Below are 19,465 nucleotides of genomic sequence, written 5' to 3' on the forward strand. Positions count from 1 at the left end.
ATCATCTCATGTAATAATCCCTCCTGTCCCTGTGTGTTTCCTACAGATGGACTCATAGAAGGAAATCCCCCCGAGAGATGTCCCCGTCCTCTGTATTCCCAGGACTGTCCAGAGGAGAAGCTCCCAGAGAACCATCAGGTAGATGGAGCTGAGCCCTATACACATCTATATAGGGGGGTCCTGCAGTCATAGAGGGGTCATAGATGGTGGGGGTCTCTTATGTGGATCTGTTAGATTTCCCACCTGTCTGCTGTATTGTCCTGAATTGTTACAGATGACAAATCAGGGGGAAGATGTGACTGATATCAAAGTGGAGGATGAAGAAGAGCGGATGATGGGCGATCCCCCGTGTAAGAGTGAGGTGGAGGAGGACATTCCAGGAGATGTCACCACAGGTATGGAATAATGAATGGAGGACGGTAATTGGGAGGTTTCTTCAGGTGAGGCTCCACCTTAGAGCTGCAGTAAAGGAGCACTCCGGGCAGTGACCCCTGTGTTATGTGCAGGAGCGGAGGGAGATGTGACTGCACATAGACATCCTCTCCAGGATCTTCTCTCCACCCTCTCATGGTCCAGGCTGGACACTTTTTCATCAGGATTTGGGGGCATCGGCTGCAGTAATAGTAAAGGGGTTTCTGTCATGAGAAATAACGTTATGTAGCGCAGTGCTGATGTCAGCAGTACAGAACAGTATGCTTTATAACTCACTGCGCCAAAGGAAGGAAGCCAGCAGCTGGAGCGCGTCTTTCACTCACTGCGCCTGCGCCAAATACTAAACAGGACGGCGCAGACGCAGGATTTACGTGACGAGGAGAACTAGACAGTCAATCAATGGGATCTGGTCGTGCCGAAGGGTGAGTAGACGGAGCCTCTAGGTGCTGAAGCAACGCCCCACTAGCACCTAGAGCCTCATTAGCATATTGTAAAGTCTTTATTTTAAGAGATTGGCGCAGGCAGCGAGTTATAAAACATTCTGTTCTGTACATCGCTACATAGCGTTATTTCTCATGGCAGAAACCCTTTAAAATGTGAGAAAACCCAGTTTAACCACTTAAGCACCACAATCCATGTTGACAGCTCTTGTCTGCCCTTCTGCCCACAGGGTGTGCGCTCCTTCTTACTTTTAAAGGGCAATGTGCGCACACATTCAGGTTTTTGCTAGCCGTCTTTTTTTATGTAAAGGCTATGTACACCTTTGGGGGAATTTTTTTTTTAGGGCATTGTACTAATTTTGAGAATTTTTTTTTTTTCAATTGGTCTTTATTAAAAATGAGTCCTTTTCTCTGTTCAGAGCTGAGATGCTCCTAAAGAACCCTTTGGATTTTCAGTCTTTTCCGTCAGTCAGAGAGCTGACGGCTCCTTATCTCTGCTCTCTGACCTTATAAACATTCATTACAGCTCAGTTCTGAAATAGTGTTTATGACCTCTTGAGTTAATAGATGGCGGCACAAAGTGATAGAACCACTCACACAATCGAGAAAGTTAACCCTTTGGGACAGAACCGCTCAATATTTTTAATAAAGGTAAACTGAAAAAATTATTTTTTGCCAAAAATGAGTAACATGCATTCATAAAAAACAATTGCCTCCGAAGGTGTACCTAGCCTTTAAGACACCTTCCTCTATGTGAGGGTGAATAATGAACAGGTTTCCTCGTCTGCTGCCCCTGTACTGACTGGATTCTGACCGCCCTCTGCTTGGCCTCACCTTGGGCTGTCCCTGGTTTTGCCTGATCCCTCGGTGCTCTGCACTGGTGTCTCTGACCTCCATGGGTCAACTGTTAATTACACAGAGACTACTCCAGGAGGTGACGGCCTGGTGGTTCCCCTGCAGTGAAGTTTAGCTCCTCGTACAGGGGTTAGAGGGATAACATCAGTCGGCTGCCAGGGTATGGCTCTTAGGAGTAGCTCTAAGCCAAGTCTGTTGGTTGGCACAATGGTTCCACACCCTCTCCCATAACAATTTGCTCAGGCCATAGAACCCCCTGGCCCACTCAAGATGGGACTGTCCAAGGTATTTAAGGAAGTGACTACTCAGCGAGGTCACCAGAAGCTACTTCCATAGTACCTGGACACATTGTCTTCTGCACTTCTCCAGCCACAGCGTCTGCACCATCACCTCAACCTGTCACAGCCTTTGACTACTACAGTTTGCATCTTCTGCTTCCCACACATTATGACGGGAACCCCAACTTATGTCAGGGATTCCTGAATCAGCCACAGTGACTGGTCCAAGATAGCCTTTGTGGTCTCCCTCCTGTCTGGGGAAGCACTCGCCTAGACCCCCTTTCCTCTAGGAATGCAACAACATTTTGACCAGTAAGGTCCAGAAGTTCCTGGTTACTTTTCACAAAGTCTTTGAAAAGAGAGTCTCCGCCAGGGCAGCCTCACTGTGGGCCATACAATTCCGTAACCATGTCCTTGTCATGAAATGATGAAGCCCTGGTAGTGGCATTCTGTGAGGGGTTGTCTGGTCGCATTAAAGGGAGTCTTTCACCTAAACTGACCATTATAGAACACTAACCCCATGATCTGCATTATAGGGCCCATATTGGAATGCTACTTACCGTACAGCTGTCCGTCGCTTATTGTCGCTAAAAAACACTTTTACTCATTATGTTAATTCGGTTTTGAAGGTGCCCAGGGGTGGCGTTCAAACGGGCGGTGCCCAGACCCCTCGTCGCTTTTCATATGAAACCCCTCTGGCCCGCCCTAGGTTCTTCAGAAATCCAGCGCAAGCACCGTTCACAAGATTCGCCGCGCCTGCGCACTTCATTCCCCATTATGGGCATGTGGCGGCCCGTACAAACACCGGCCTTGTGCCTCTGCCCTCTCCTCGTCCTCCTTAACGTCTTCCCAACACCCACATAGCAGCAAGCACATAGTGGAAGCTGTTCTTCCACCATCCTTTGTTGCATCAGTGTGAGCGTTGCTCCAGGATAAATATTGGGGTTGACATTGTTAATGCTGCTGTTGTCCCTGCTCACAAATATGGTGGCCTGTTCAAAGGGCCTTAGTATGCAACACATGTGTCTGATATGCTGCCACTGCCTGAGCTCCGAATAACGCCTGCTCCCGACTGTGGTAGTCTTGTGCAAGTTGTAATCATTGACCTCTTTATGCTGCTCGTATAGACAGTCCAGCAAATGCAAGAGGGGATTGCAGTCATATACTCTCCTAGACATAGTCAGCACCTTCTACAAGCCACAATACTTTATTTTTAGCTAGCACCATGCATGGAGTGTATGTTATATCCCCCAGATGCAGTGTACCATTACACTGTACGGAGCTCACTGTCCTCTCCATGACTCCGGCCTGAGATGTGCCGTGTCTCATGTCATTACCATGTTACATGTAGACTGCGGCCATTACACTGTACAGAGCTCACTGTCCTCTCCATGACTCCGGCCTGAGATGTGCCGTGTCTCATGTCATTACCATGTTACATGTAGACTGCGGCCATTACACTGTACAGAGCTCACTGTCCTCTCCATGACTCCGGCCTGAGATGTGCCGTGTCTCATGTCATTACCATGTTACATGTAGACTGCGGCCATTACACAGTACAGAGCTCACTGTCCTCTCCATGACTCCGGCCTGAGATGTGCTGTGTCTCATGTCATTACCATGTTACATGTAGACTGCGGCCATTACACAGTACAGAGCTCACTGTCCTCTCCATGACTCCGGCCTGAGATGTGCTGTGTCTCATGTCATTACCATGTTACATGTAGACTGCGGCCATTACACTGTACAGAGCTCACTGTCCTCTCCATGACTCCGGCCTGAGATGTGCTGTGTCTCATGTCATTACCATGTTACATGTAGACTGCGGCCATTACACTGTACAGAGCTCACTGTCCTCTCCATGACTCCGGCCTGAGATGTGCCGTGTCTCATGTCATTACCATGTTACATGTAGACTGCGGCCATTACACTGTACAGAGCTCACTGTCCTCTCCATGACTCCGGCCTGAGATGTGCTGTGTCTCATGTCATTACCATGTTACATGTAGACTGCGGCCATTACACTGTACAGAGCTCACTGTCCTCTCCATGACTCCGGCCTGAGATGTGCTGTGTCTCATGTCATTGCCATGTTACATGTAGACTGCGGGCATTACACTGTACAGAGCTCACTGTCCTCTCCGTGACTCCGGCCTGAGATGTGCCGTGTCTCATGTCATTACCATGTTACATGTAGACTGCGGCCATTACACTGTACAGAGCTCACTGTCCTCTCCATGACTCCGGCCTGAGATGTGCCGTGTCTCATGTCATTACCATGTTACATGTAGACTGCGGCCATTACACTGTACAGAGCTCACTGTCCTTTCCATGACTCCGGCCTGAGATGTGCTGTGTCTCATGTCATTACCATGTTACATATAGACTGCGGCCATTACACTGTACAGAGCTCACTGTCCTCTCCATGACTCCGGCCTGAGATGTGCTGTGTCTCATGTCATTACCGTGTTACATGTAGACTGCGGCCATTACACTGTACAGAGCTCACTGTCCTCTCCATGACTCCGGCCTGAGATGTGCTGTGTCTCATGTCATTACCATGTTACATGTAGACTGCGGCCATTACACTGTACAGAGCTCACTGTCCTCTCCATGACTCCGGCCTGAGATGTGCTGTGTCTCATGTCATTACCGTGTTACATGTAGACTGCGGCCATTACACTGTACAGAGCTCACTGTCCTCTCCATGACTCCGGCCTGAGATGTGCTGTGTCTCATGTCATTACCGTGTTACATGTAGACTGCGGCCATTACACAGTACAGAGCTCACTGTCCTCTCCATGACTCCGGCCTGAGATGTGCCGTGTCTCATGTCATTACCGTGTTACATGTAGACTGCAGCCATTACACTGTACAGAGCTCACTGTCCTCTCCATGACTCCGGCCTGAGATGTGCCGTGTCTCGTGTCATTACCGTGTTACATGTAGACTGCGGCCATTACACTGTACAGAGCTCACTGTCCTCTCCATGACTCCGGCCTGAGATGTGCCGTGTCTCATGTTATTACCATGTTACATGTAGACTGCGGCCATTACACTGTACAGAGCTCACTGTCCTCTCCATGACTCCGGCCTGAGATGTGCCGTGTCTCATGTCATTACCATGTTACATGTAGACTGCGGCCATTACACTGTACAGAGCTCACTGTCCTCTCCATGACTCCGGCCTGAGATGTGCCGTGTCTCATGTCATTACCATGTTACATGTAGACTGCAGCCATTACACTGTACAGAGCAGATGTGCCGTGTCTCATGTCATTACCATGTTACATGTAGACTGCAGCCATTACACTGTACAGAGCTCACTGTCCTCTCCATGACTCCGGCCTGAGATGTGCCGTGTCTCATGTCATTACCGTGTTACATGTAGACTGCGGCCATTACACTGTACAGAGCTCACTGTCCTCTCCATGACTCCGGCCTGAGATGTGCTGTGTCTCGTGTCATTACCGTGTTACATGTAGACTGCGGCCATTACACTGTACAGAGCTCACTGTCCTCTCCATGACTCCGGCCTGAGATGTGCCGTGTCTCATGTCATTACCATGTTACATGTAGACTGCGGCCATTACACTGTACAGAGCTCACTGTCCTCTCCATGACTCTGGCCTGAGATGTGCCGTGTCTCATGTCATTACCATGTTACATGTAGACTGCGGCCATTACACTGTACAGAGCTCACTGTCCTCTCCATGACTCCGGCCTGAGATGTGCGTGTCTCATGTCATTACCATGTCACTGTCCTCTCCATGACTCTGGCCTGAGATGTGCCGTGTCTCATGTCATTACCATGTTACATGTAGACTGCGGCCATTACACTGTACAGAGCTCACTGTCCTCTCCATGACTCCGGCCTGAGATGTGCCGTGTCTCATGTCATTACCATGTTACATGTAGACTGCGGCCATTACACTGTACAGAGCTCACTGTCCTCTCCATGACTCCGGCCTGAGATGTGCTGTGTCTCATGTCATTACCGTGTTACATGTAGACTGCGGCCATTACACTGTACAGAGCTCACTGTCCTCTCCATTACTCCGGCCTGAAACGTGCCGTGTCTCATGTCATTGCCATGTTACATATAGACTGCGGCCATTACACTGTACAGAGCTCACTGTCCTCTCCATGACTCCGGCCTGAAACGTGCCGTGTCTCATGTCATTGCCATGAGGTTTCAACTTCCTTTTTAGAACCACATGGCAGGATAGTATCTGTTTCTTTGTTCTTCACAGAATCCAAATCCCCCATCATGCGATAGAAATAATGCCCATCTTTTTCAGCCTCCTTCAGTTTTCCATCAGTCACTTACATAGACAATTTCCACCATAATTCAGCTTGCACCAGTCTATTATTATCCTTCAACCAGTTTTCCACAACTTTTCATGTAGTCTTCCAGTTTCTGGCATACCTACCGCTTGGATTATAAATGTTAACTTTCTAACCGAGTCCTTTCCCTCTCTTTCCACCATTATCTGATCAGCCGTTAACAATTCGCCATTACATCCTGTGACACAAGAATTACCCAATTTTATTTAATATTTTATTGCTGTTCACCTAAATAAGCGCATACAGTCATAAAAATATGCAATCTCAACCTAATAGGGACACTCAGTCTTAAAAACGTGCAATTGTTATCTAGCCTTCGGGTCACACAGTCTTAAAAATATTCTAGCGATACTTCACCTGCGGGACACGCAGTCTTAGGTCTCATGCACACGGCTGTATGTATTTTGCAGTCCGCAAACATCGGATCCGCAAAAAATACGAATGACATCCGTGTGCATTACGTATTTTGCAGAACGGAACAGCTGGCCCTTCATAGAACTCTACTTTCCTTGTCCGTAATGTGGAATAACTCACTACTCGCAGAACTCTCGTCCGAGTCTGGCTGGGTTCCAACCCTACATCACAGGATATGCGACTATCGGCTGTCTAAAAGCTTCCGTTCTACTTGGCACGTCAACACAACATTAAAAGCCAACATAAAGATGGAATTCATAACCCTACCCCACTATGTTACTATGCTAAAGAAGGAATTCATAGGGTTCTTTCATTCTAAAGGACAGATCAGCCGTAACTGAACCCTTAACAGTAAATACCACAAATGTAACACTTAGAAACAACCCAAACGTTTCGAAGGAGATTTCTAAGAAATAAAGCAGCGAATAATCTCATCTAACAGTTCCACTTAAGCCTTTCTTCCTCAGTTTAATAGATGCTATTCAGGCTGAAGCTGTCCACGCAGGGAGGCCAATTTGTTATCGCTAATCCAATGATTTTCGTCTTCTTTGTGTGGTGCCAAATCAATTAGAGGTATAGGTATGAGCTCATACAGCTTTCACAGTGAGACCAAGATACAGGCTGGTATCATACAAAACATTCTCTTATATAGCAGGTATGAGATAGACAAGAGGGGTGCTACTTTGGAAGAGGTAATTGGCTCCTTAACTAGATGGAAGTGGTTCTGCAACTTCAACCTTGAGTTTTATAGGTACATAAATGTTGCAAACTAACTTTTCCATCATCCCCCCCAGTGAATTTGAAACAAAGACCATGTGCGTTTACATGGCTTATTAGCTGCCCTCTACTGGTCATATATAAGTAAGAGAGATATATATATATATATATATATATATATATATATATATATATATACAGTACAGACCAAAAGTTTGGACACACCTTCTCATTCAAAGAGTTTTCTTTATTTTCATGACTATGAAGGCATCAAAACTATGAATTAACACATGTGGAATTATATACATAACAAACAAGTGTGAAACAACTGAAAATATGTCATATTCTAGGTTCTTCAAAGTAGCCACCTTTTGCTTTGATTACTGCTTTGCACACTCTTGGCATTCTCTTGATGAGCTTCAAGAGGTAGTCCCCTGAAATGGTTTTCACTTCATAGGTGTGCCCTGTCAGGTTTAATAAGTGGGATTTCTTGCCTTATAAATGGGGTTGGGACCATCAGTGGCGTTGAGGAGAAGTCAGGTGGATACACAGCTGATAGCCCTACTGAATAGACTGTTAGCTGCTTTTTTCTTGCCATAATACCAATTCTAAGTAAAGAAAAACGAGTGGCCATCATTACTTTAAGAAATGAAGGTCAGTGAGTCAGCCGAAAAATTGGGAAAACTTTGAAAGTAAGGGCTATTTGACCATGAAGGAGAGTGATGGGGTGCTGCGCCAGATGACCTGGTCTCCACAGTCACCGGACCTGAACCCAATCGAGATGGTTTGGGGTGAGCTGGACCGCAGAGTGAAGGCAAAAGGGCCAACAAGTGCTAAGTATCTCTGGGAACTCCTTCAAGACTGTTGGAAGACCATTTCAGGGGACTACCTCTTAAAGCTCATCAAGAGAATGCCAAGAGTGTGCAAAGCAGTAATCAAAGCAAAAGGTGGCTACTTTGAAGAACCTAGAATATGACATATTTTCAGTTGTTTCACACTTGTTTGTTATGTATATAATTCCACATGTGTTAATTCATAGTTTTGATGCCTTCATAGTCATGAAAATAAAGAAAACTCTTTGAATGAGAAGGTGTGTCCAAACTTTTGGTCTGTACTGTATATATATATATATATATACACACACACATTTTTATGCATTTTATATAAGAATCTAGCTCTCACGAAATGAGGAGAATCCCGGACGTTCTATTTTTCCATTATACATTGTTAAACCAAGCACCATAATGGTGGTTTCACAAATTTTGTTTTTGGGGAAATAAATACAATTTTGTGGCAATTTTTCAAGCAGGTCTTTTGAGCCAAAGCCAGGGGTAGATTCAATATATGAATATAAAGGAAGGACTTTTCCTTCCTGCTGGATCCGCTTCAGATGTTGGCTTGAAAACTGCAAGACAAACTACATGTGTCTGTCTAATCGGAATGTTATTAATTTGTCTACTTGTGGTTTAAAAAAAATCATAAAATGTATTTTTAATTGTAACAGAAAAGCCCAGTAGAAACCCAGAAGGAAACTTCATGTTAAATTATAAAGAAGAAGATATCATGCAGCGCTCTTCAGGGGAAAACCTAATTTCCTGTAAAGTACTTCCAGGAGATCACAGTACAGATCTATTGTATAATCTCCCTAAATCTGAGGAACCTTCTCCCGACTTGCAGATTGTTACCATGGCTCCAGATCTATCATATAATCCTCTTAATCATGAGGAACCTTTTCCTGACCAATCACAGATTGCTACTACAAGTACTGAGCAGAAAGGGGGTAAAATGTTTAACTGCAGTGAATGTGGAAAACAGTTTGCTTACAGCTCCGGTCTTTGTAGACATAGACGAATTCACACAGGAGAGAAGACATACTCATGTTCACTATGTAGGAAATGTTTTTTAAATAAATCAGATCTTGTTAGACATGAGAGAAGTCACACAGGAGAGAAGCCATATTCATGCTCTGAATGTGGGAAATGTTTCACTGAAAAATCAGCTCTTGTTAATCATGAGAGAATTCACACAGGAGAAAAGCCATTTTCATGTTTACAATGTGGGAAGTGCTTCACAGAAAAATCAAATCTCATAACCCATCAGAGAATGCACAGAGGAGAGAAACCATATCCATGTTCAGTATGTGGGAAATGTTTTACAGGTAAATCAAATCTTAATCGGCATAAGAGAATTCACACAGGAGAGAAGCCGTATTCTTGTTCAGAATGTGGGAAATGTTTCAAAGAAAAATCAGGTCTCTTAACACATGAGTTAACTCACACAGGTGTGAGGTCATTTTCATGTTCAGAATGTGGGAAATACTTTACAAATAAATCAAATCTTCTTATACATCAGAGAATTCACAGAGGAGAGAAGCCATATTCGTGTTCAGAATGTGGGAAATGTTTCACAGTGATATCAAATCTCCTTACACATCAGAGAAGTCACACAGGAGAGAAGCCGTATTCATGCTCAGAATGTGAGAAATGTTTCATAAATAAATCAAATCTTATTATACATGAGAGAAGTCACACAGGAGAGAAACCATATTTTTGTTCAGAATGTGGGAAATGTTTTACAAACAAATCAAATCTTAGCAAGCATGAAAGAATTCACACAGGAGAGAAGCCATTTTCATGTTCAGTATGTGGCAAATGTTTTACAAATAAATCCGATCTTTTTAAACATGAGAGAATTCACACAGGAGAAAAGTCATATTCATGTTCAGAATGTGGGAAATGTTTTACAACTAAATCATATCTTATAAGACATGAGAGAATTCACACAGGAGAGAGACTTTATTCATGTTCAGTATGTGGGAAATGTTTTACAAATAAATCTGATCTTATGAAACATGAGAGAATTCACACAGGAGAGAAACCATATTCCTGTTCAATATGTGGGAAATGCTTTACAAATAAATCAAATCTTATTACACATGAGAGAATTCACACAGGTGTGAGGTCTTTTTCATGTTCAAAATGTGGGAAATACTTTACAAATAAATCAAATCTTCTTATACATCAGAGAAGTCACACAGGGGAGAAGCCATATTCATGCTCAGAATGTGCGAAATGTTTCATAAATAAATCAAATCTTCTTATACATCAGAGAAGTCACACAGGGGAGAAGCCGTATTCATGCTCCGAATGTGAGAAATGTTTCATAAATAAATCAAATCTTATTATACATGAGAGAAGTCACACAGGAGAGAAACCATATTTTTGTTCAGAATGTGGGAAATGTTTTACAAACAAATCAGATCTTAGCAAGCATGAAAGAATTCACACAGGAGAGAAGCCATTTTCATGTTCAGTATGTGGCAAATGTTTTACAAATAAATCAGATCTTTGTAAACATGAGAGAATTCACACAGGAGAGAAGTCATATTCATGTTCAGAATGTGGAAAATCTTTTACAACTAAATCATATCTTTTAAGACATGAGAGAATTCACACAGGAGAGAGACTGTATTCATGTTCAGAATGTGGGAAATGTTTTACAAATAAATCAGATCTTATGAAACATGAGAGAATTCACACAGGAGAGAAACCATATTCCTGTTCAATATGTGGGAAATGCTTTACAAATAAATCAAATCTTATTACACATGAGAGAATTCACACAGGAGAGAAGCCGTATTCTTGTCCAGAATGTGGGAAATGTTTTACAAATAAATCAGATCTTATAAAGCATGAGAAACGTCACACAATGTTAATGCTTTGATTAATGTTTTACAAGTAAATCACATCTATTACGTATGAACTCATCAGAGAATTCACACAGAGAAGAAACCTTATTTTGTTCAGAATTTGGGGAAATGCTATATTCTTATTCACAAACATTAAAGAGACAAAAAAAAGTTTACTTTTTGGGTGGATCTATCAAATGCGCAAAATATATTTACCAGAGATTACCTGTGATTGTGATTCAAGGAGGAATAATATTGTGGATGTAAGGAAGAAAAAAGAAGTGAAGCTAAGTTGTCCCCATTAAGCTAGTTTACTGTATTCATACCTCCACCCATACTGCAGAAATGTCCAGGGTGTCACAGTGAAAAAGGAAGCACACCTCATGTAGATGTAACGTATGTGGACACATCAGTATTTGGTCTTTATTCATAAAGTATGTCATGGTAACCGTGATGGAATTGAATAAAACAACAATAAAATTTGACTTTGCAATAATTTGTAAAACATAAAATTCCTGATCTGCCGTTTCTTTTTGTCTTGAATACCCGATGTTGTCCCTCCAGGAGATTCTTATTTTACTGCCTGTTTCATACTTGTGTCATGAACACGACATCTCAGCATGTGATAGGGGCGCAACTGCAGGGGGTCGATCTTTATGAACCCATTCAGTCTTGCACTTACATTTCACTCCAGGCTGCAAAAGAAGAGTAAATTATACCCCAACTACATTGCCTTTTGTTATGGTGGCCAAGAAGCCAATCTGTAAGAAAAGAAGGACACACCACTTTCAGGCATGACTTTTTGAAAAACTGTGGGCCATTAGACTACGAAGACTAAAAATTAAGGGTTTAATAATAAAAAAAAAAGTAAGAGTGCTTCCAAAAATATTTAAAAAGACAAAATGACTTAGAAACGTAAAAGTTTTAAAATAAAGGGGATCAAGTAACAGGATCCCTAACACAAGTCTTCTGTGCCTCGAGGGTAGGCAGAGCAGTTGAATTCATACCTCTGAGGTGTAACAAGGATGGAGAAACAGAGCAAAAAGTGGGGTGTATTAAAACTTGTGTCATTGTATATGTCCTAAATGATTGAGGCGAACAATAAGTGAAAAATAAAAATGAAGATATCTGAAGATCTATCTAAGGATAAAACACCAGTAACTAAACCATAAGCGCAAGGGTCCTAGGAAGGGTAATAAAATGATTCAACTCTTACCCTTAAAGGGGTTCTCTGGGAATTTTGCTTGTTGCTAATTTGTGGAAGGAACATGTTTTACGTAGCACTTACCCTCCCTCACTTCCACTATGTCGCCGTCTTCTCACACTGTGGGCCCTTCTGCCCGGGTCCCAACTGGATGTGGTCTTTTCAGCTACATTGACTATAATGCAGCTGAACAGGAAAAGAAGCGGCCACATCCAGTCAGCACCCGTGTGGAAGAGTCCACAGCAGTGAGGGAGGGTAGGTACTATGTAGAATACATCTTGAGGGTTGGGTCTCCTGTGTTGCAAAGTACGGTAAGGTTACTATCCCTATTAATTCCTATATGGGAGTAGCCAGGTGGTTGTAATCCCTAAAACTCTAACTACAGAGCACCCGCCTAATAAGGGTGACACCAACTAGAACCTCTCCCTGTTTATGGTCCTGCATCCTTCAGTGTCCCTAGGGACTGTCAGTTTAAAAAAATTAACCACATCTAATCTGGAAACAGGATGTCCATATATGGTCGTTCCTGTAGCCCTTTGGAGACCACAGACTCTAATCACCCCCTGCTGAGATCACTTCACACCTTGGAAAGCTTCTAAGGACAGACCCCAGCCCATGCGTCTCCTGCCCACCTTTGAAACCATGAAAGCTAAACACATGCTAGTTGGCCCTTCCTTGCAGCCTGCTCAATTTACACATCAGAAGCAGAGATAGCTGGGAGGGGGGAGCGCATAGGAGAGACATGTGAACCGTGCTCTGAGAACCCCAAAAAGCATATTGGGGCTATATGGAGTTATGACCCAAAAATGTAGGTACCCTCAAAGTGCACCTCTCACCCAGAGGAACCAGGAGAGTCCAAACTTGGCAGCTCTGGGGTCTTCCCAGACTGGGAAATGGGTTACTAGTCACCTGGAGGGGAGAGAGGTGGGGTGTCACCCATAGAATCGTCCATAAATTCATGGGGGACCCCGCACAAGTGCCCGGTTTTTCATATTTATTACGCCGGCAAAGTTATGGGCCTCTTTTGTAAAATTAGGGAAAAGTGGCCTGGCCGGCAGCAGGGAGGGGCGAACAAGCCCTCCCAAAACCCTCCTTCAGGAACACCCAGCGTGCAGCCCTTGGCCAGCGATTGGCTGGGCCAACCCCCCTTACCCTCCCACAGAATGGGGCATAAAGGTCAGTGCGCAAGGGGAGAGGGGAGCTTTTTGCCCTGTGGTCACATCGCCGATAGGCTGTCCGTTGGAACGTAAGTTTGTGCCTGGATTTTGCATAGGCAAAGTCCAAGATAGTATTTCTCTTTTTATCCCTGTTTATTTTCCACATGATTCCAGCTTGCTATTGTAATATTTTTCTGTAAATTTTTGTATGCATTGTTTGTTTCACTTCTGTGTTACTTATAGTAAAAGATATTTTCATATCTTTTAAATTGTCTCTCTCTTATTGCTCTAAGCCCCACTGCAACAAAGTACTCGTACGCCCTGAAGAGACCTACCTGTTTTATAGTAGACTGATATTAGAGACCTAACTGTTTTATGACTCGATTGGGTTAGCTTGTAGCGTGATAGTGGGGCTGATCTGTGAGTGGTCCGAACCCCTATCCCTACAATTATAGAGTCGTTCACTCACAAACGTGGTGGCAGCAGAAAATAAGGGGGGTGCAGGATTGACTGTTTGGGTAATTCTGAATCCCCCCCCTGTCGCGGTCCACCCTCGGTTGGGCTTTTCTCCACGCTGGGGCGTCCTGGCGGTCAGAAGTCTGATTTAAACGGGGGTGGTCGTGACACCTAGCACCTCCCTACATGTCACTTGTTTATGGACAGGTTTAGTCAATGCTAACCATTTAGCTATTGACAAGATAGGGACAATGAAGATCATACCCAGAAACTGTGTTTACTGACCAGGTCCTAACACACAGTCAGTGGGCAGAGACTCCACAGAGATCATCCCTGTTATGGGCGCTGTGTGTTGTATGATATGGAGCCTTAGAGGTCTGAACAAATAGGAGCGACAAGTAGCTCACTACGATTCATGCAATTGCTGCTGGATGAGTCTTAAATCTTTGAAGAATCAGATTGAGATTACGCAGACTTTCTCCAAGGAACATGAATAACAGCAAAGAAAAACAATTGAAAAACACCTTAGAACGCTTTCAATATCATCTTAAAAAATCAAGCATAGACAATTTACTGGTGACTTGGCCGACTTCAAAGAGAATGACGTGTATGTACTATTAGAAAAAAACACCTCTAGAGACAGGCACAGATCCTTCAACCAGAGACTGAAGCCTCAGAAGAGGAGAGGGAATCAGCATATGGGACAAGGTAGTTGTGGAGTCGAGAGGGCAAGACAACCTTTTTTTTTTAGATCAGAGAGCATACTGGCTTCTTTGGAATCAGAGGTCCCAAAATCTAACATAGGGCTTCAAATTAGAAATTAATCCCATAATATCAGGTCTAACATTCAAACCTCAGTCCTCAGTAATTGTGTATCTTGACAGGGGAAGCACCAGACAGGGGAAGGCTACAACTTAAAGGGGAAGTGCACACACAAGCCACCACATTGCCACCGACAACAGCATGTGTGGCAACCATGTCACGGCACACACAGCCAAAGCCAAGACACTGCCACCACATGCCATAATAGCAACACATTGCCAATGGCAACCGCAAGCATGGCAGAAGTGTCAAGGCGCACACAGCAAAGGCCGTGACAACAGCACTATAGAAAAATATTGTTTGAAATTAAAATATTGGGACCCTGAGTGAGGCGGTTTCTTAACACGTATGTGTTTGCCATCCAATGCCCCTATGCAGTTTGGAAACTGTGCAGATTGATGAAACCCATCAGCAATTCTAAGCCAATCTTCTGCCTTGGGTTGGGGCATCACCGCATCTCTGAGTCGCTGCCAGATAAGTTGACCTGTGTGACAGACGATCCCAGATATAGTTGAGATTCCCAGCAGATACTCCTAATGCAAGGAGGCAAAAGAGTTCCCAGTGAAGAGAAAAAATACATTTATAAGTTCCTATTTTTTAAATCCGAATATTTTGCAGTTATAATTAAGGATAGACTAATAAACTTACCTCATCGTGACTAGAAGTCTTTCTTCATGGGATATGCAGCGGCGCCTCTTGTTTGTGTCCTGGAAAGTCAGTCCAGAACGGAGAGACGCCAGCAACATATCAAAAGTAGCTACTGACATACGGCAATAACCCTGAAATTTATCAGGGAGCTGCCGCAACTCGACGTACAAGGTGTGAAAGTGGCCCTTCTGTAACGCTGGGAGACAATGGGATGAACCCACCGCCTCCTCCTCCTCGGTTCTTCAGACAGCATAGCTGGCTGCCGTCCAAATCTCGGAGAAACTAGCCAGTACAGAAGAACCTCTCGTTCATTAGCCATGATACACAAGAAATACAGCCCAAAACCGTGGCCGACCAAGCACAAGTTTCACACTAAGCTCTCTGTGCAATCAAAGCCAGACAAAATGGCGCTAACGCAATCTGACAGGATTATTTTATATACGTCACCTTTTTTTTTATTCAACACTTAAATCTTTATATAAAATGTAAAATACACCTTCCGGTTTTTTGCGGATCCGCAAAAAACTGAACATTTTCTGAATGGATCTGCATTTTTGCGGATCCGCTAAGCTTTACGGTCGTGTGAATGGGCCCTAATAGGTAAATGTGCGGTTCTGCTTTATACTGATAAGATGAATGTAATCAACCTGATTATGTCTGCTGATAATAAATTACTCTGCAGGACATTGTTCTCCAGAGAAAGACATTGTATCTGTGTCCATAGGATGGTTCATACTGGAGAAGACCAGTTCATACTGGTATAGTACTGGGCAGGAGACCCTCCATATGGACATATAAAAGACACCTGGAGACATTGTATCTGTGTCCATAGGATGGTTCATACTGGAGAAGACCAGTTCATACTGGGATAGTACTGGGCAGGAGACCCTCCGTATGGACATATAAAAGACACCTGGAGACATTGTATCTGTGTCCATAGGATGGTTCATACTAGAGAAGACCAGTTCATACTGGTATAGTACTGGGCAGGAGACCCTCCATATGGACATATAAAAGACACCTGGAGACATTGTATGTGTCCCTAGGATGGTTCATACTGGAGAAGACCTATTCATACTGGTATAGTACTGGGCAGGAGACCCTCCGTATGGACATATAAAAGACACCTGGAGACATTGTATCTGTGTCCATAGGATGGTTCATACTGGAGAAGACCAGTTGATACTGGTATAGTACTGGGCAGGAGACCCTCCATATGGACATATAAAAGACACCTGGAGACATTGTATCTGTGTCCATAGGATGGTCCATACTGGAGAAGACCAGTTCATACTGGTATAGTACTGGGGGCAGGAGACCCTCCGTATGTACAAATAAAAGACACCTGGAGACATTGTATGTGTCCCTAGGATGGTTCATACTGGAGAAGACCAGTTCATACTGGTATAGTACTGGGCAGGAGACCCTCCGTATGTACATATAAAAGACACCTGGAGACATTGTATCTGTGTCCATAGGATGGTTCATACTGGAGAAGACCAGTTCATACTGGTATAGTACTGGGCAGGAGACCCTCCGTATGGACATATAAAAGACACCTGGAGACATTGTATCTGTGTCCATAGGATGGTCCATCCTGGAGAAGACCAGTTCATACTGGTATAGTACTAGGCAGGAGCCCCTCCTTATGTACATATAAAAGACACCTGGAGACATTGTATCTGTGTCCATAGGATGGTCCATACTGGAGAAGACCAGTTCATACTGGTATAGTACTGGGCAGGAGACCCTCCGTATGGGCATATAAAGGACACTGGAGACATTGTATCTGTGTCCATAGGATGGTCCATACTGGACAAGACCAGTTCATACTGGTATAGTACTGGGCAGGAGACCCTCCGTATGTACAAATAAAAGACACCTGGAGACATTGTATGTGTCCCTAGGATGGTTCATACTGGAGAAGACCAGTTCATACTGGTATAGTACTGGGCAGGAGACCCTCCGTATGTACATATAAAAGACACCTGGAGACATTGTATCTGTGTCCATAGGACGGTTCATACTGGAGAAGACCAGTTCATACTGGTATAGTACTAGAGGCAGGAGCCCCTCCTTATGTACATATAAAAGACACCTGGAGACATTGTATCTGTGTCCATAGGATGGTCCATACTGGAGAAGACCTATTCATACTGGTATAGTACTGGGCAGGAGCCCCTCCTTATGTACATATAAAAGACACCTGGAGGCCTCCGGTTCCGGCGCTGGAATGCAAGACGCGGAGTGAGTGAGCTCCGGCGCCTGTCCCTCTAATATCTCCTGCACTCCGTTCACAGCGGCATTGAAAGTCTCTGAAAAACACCTGGGAGACTTCACACAGCGGCGGTGACCGGTCCATGGATCGTTATTTGCTTAGGAGCGGCAGACGGCAAGTGACAAGCGGGGCAAGTCAGATCGCAAACACTATGCAGGGCAAGATGGAGGATTCCCGCCCAGCCTCCCCGATTAACATCATGGGAATTGATAAAGTGGCTGTGGATGGCGGTAAGCCGAATAATGAAGTGCTTAAACTTGACTATAAAACTTTAGCCATTGAAGTGGCCAAGTACTTGGCTCCAGACATTAAAGAAACGCTCGCTAAAACCCTCACACAGTCACTGCATGAACTGCATGAAACGGTAGCCAGACATGAGGGGAGCATAGAGGAGCTGGAGCAGAGGGTGGCGGTAATGGAGGAAGATATCTCCAGATGTACCCGCGATAACCAAGATCTGTTTAAACAGAACATTGTGCTTAGAGATCGCCTGGAAGACCTAGAGAACCAGTCTAGGCGGAATAATCTGCGGATAGTGGGCTTACCAGAATCTATCAAGCAGACAGCACTGAGAGAAATATGTGAAATGGAGATTCCACAAGCCCTGAATCTAAGTGGGAGACACAAGGTGGAAAGGGTTCATAGGGTGGGACCCGCCATGGACTCTCAATCACAAAATAACAGCAACTCTCAAAGTGCGCCATTAAAATCGCGCCAAGTCATCATGCGCTTTCTTGATTATACAGACAAGGAATCCATTCTGAGGGCCTTTAGAGCCCGCAAGGGGCCGCTGAAAGTGAGAGGACATAAGCTTCTGATGTTTGCGGACTACTCAGCTATGGTGGCAAAGAGGCGACGTGAATTTAGCTCAGTCTGCTCGGAATTGTACAGGCAACAAGTGAGATTTCAGCTACTGTATCCGGCGATTTTAAAAGTTACTTTAACGGAGGGTGAAGTGAAAACTTTTTAAGACCCGGAAGAGGCAGCGGATTTTCTTCTCGCGAATAATAGAAAGGGAGAGCAGCGGCAAAGAGGCAGATCCCCGGAACAACATCAACGTGACAAAGTGTAGAATAACGTCCTGCATTACTCTATTTTTCAAGAAATGCTTTAGAAGGAGCCCAACAAAATGTGCAAAGTTTGTGATGAAAGATAAAATTAGAAGGATTTAATTCTCATAAAAAGAAAGTTACAAAGTTTAGAAAGAGAAAAATATAGCACAGCAATAAGTCTTGAAAGGTTACAAGCAAGCAATTAAACAATTAAAATAAGTGAAAAAGCTTATTTCCCCAAAATAACGTGTATGTGTGAATCTGTGTGTGTGTGTGTGAGAGCAACAGGTGTCCGTGCAAGAATGCTCTGCTCTAGTAAAAGATGAAGCTTTCTTTATAGTCTGACCCTCCATTGAGTTACATTGTATCCTAAATTTACCATTTTAACAGACATATATGGTTAACAAGTAAATTCCCTTACATCATGGTTTTCTATGTATACCTTATTTGTAAAGCTAATAATAATATGCTGAGGAGGAGGATTCCTAATCTTCCCAAATGCTATTGTCGTCTCAACCTGTCAAAAATTGACACTTCAACACAAGTGCTGCCCTTGCATGGTCCTCTAAAATAACCCTAGCCTGATAAAAAATGTTAGTTTATAATTTTACATTTCCCCCTGATTATGATTTGAAATATAAATCTTCAATCATAACCTCCTAATCTAATGCAATTAC

General features: G+C 43.8%; 1 protein-coding gene across 1 annotated transcript; it reads left to right on the forward strand.

Moving 5' to 3' along the window:
• Nucleotides 1–341: 341 nt before the first annotated feature.
• On the forward strand, nt 342–17,811 carry LOC120997459 (zinc finger protein OZF-like). Its single transcript, XM_040427537.1, has 3 exons — nt 342–395; nt 8,988–10,211; nt 17,759–17,811. Exons 2-3 carry the CDS (start codon nt 9,020–9,022, stop codon nt 17,809–17,811), a joined length of 1,245 nt encoding a protein of 414 aa, XP_040283471.1. The 5' UTR covers nt 342–395; nt 8,988–9,019.
• Nucleotides 17,812–19,465: the final 1,654 nt, after the last annotated feature.

Source organism: Bufo bufo, chromosome 4 (assembly GCF_905171765.1).
Source record: "Bufo bufo chromosome 4, aBufBuf1.1, whole genome shotgun sequence".
NCBI lineage: Eukaryota > Metazoa > Chordata > Amphibia > Anura > Bufonidae > Bufo > Bufo bufo.

Excerpts from the sequence above, each read along its gene's own strand:
- LOC120997459 (XM_040427537.1), top strand. The coding sequence starts at position 9,020 with ATGTTAAATTATAAAGAAGAAGATATCATGCAGCGCTCTTCAGGGGAA. Across the intron at positions 10,212-17,758 it reads GTCATATTCATGTTCAGAAT|CGGCATTGAAAGTCTCTGAA; the intron begins GTGGGAAATGTT and ends CTCCGTTCACAG.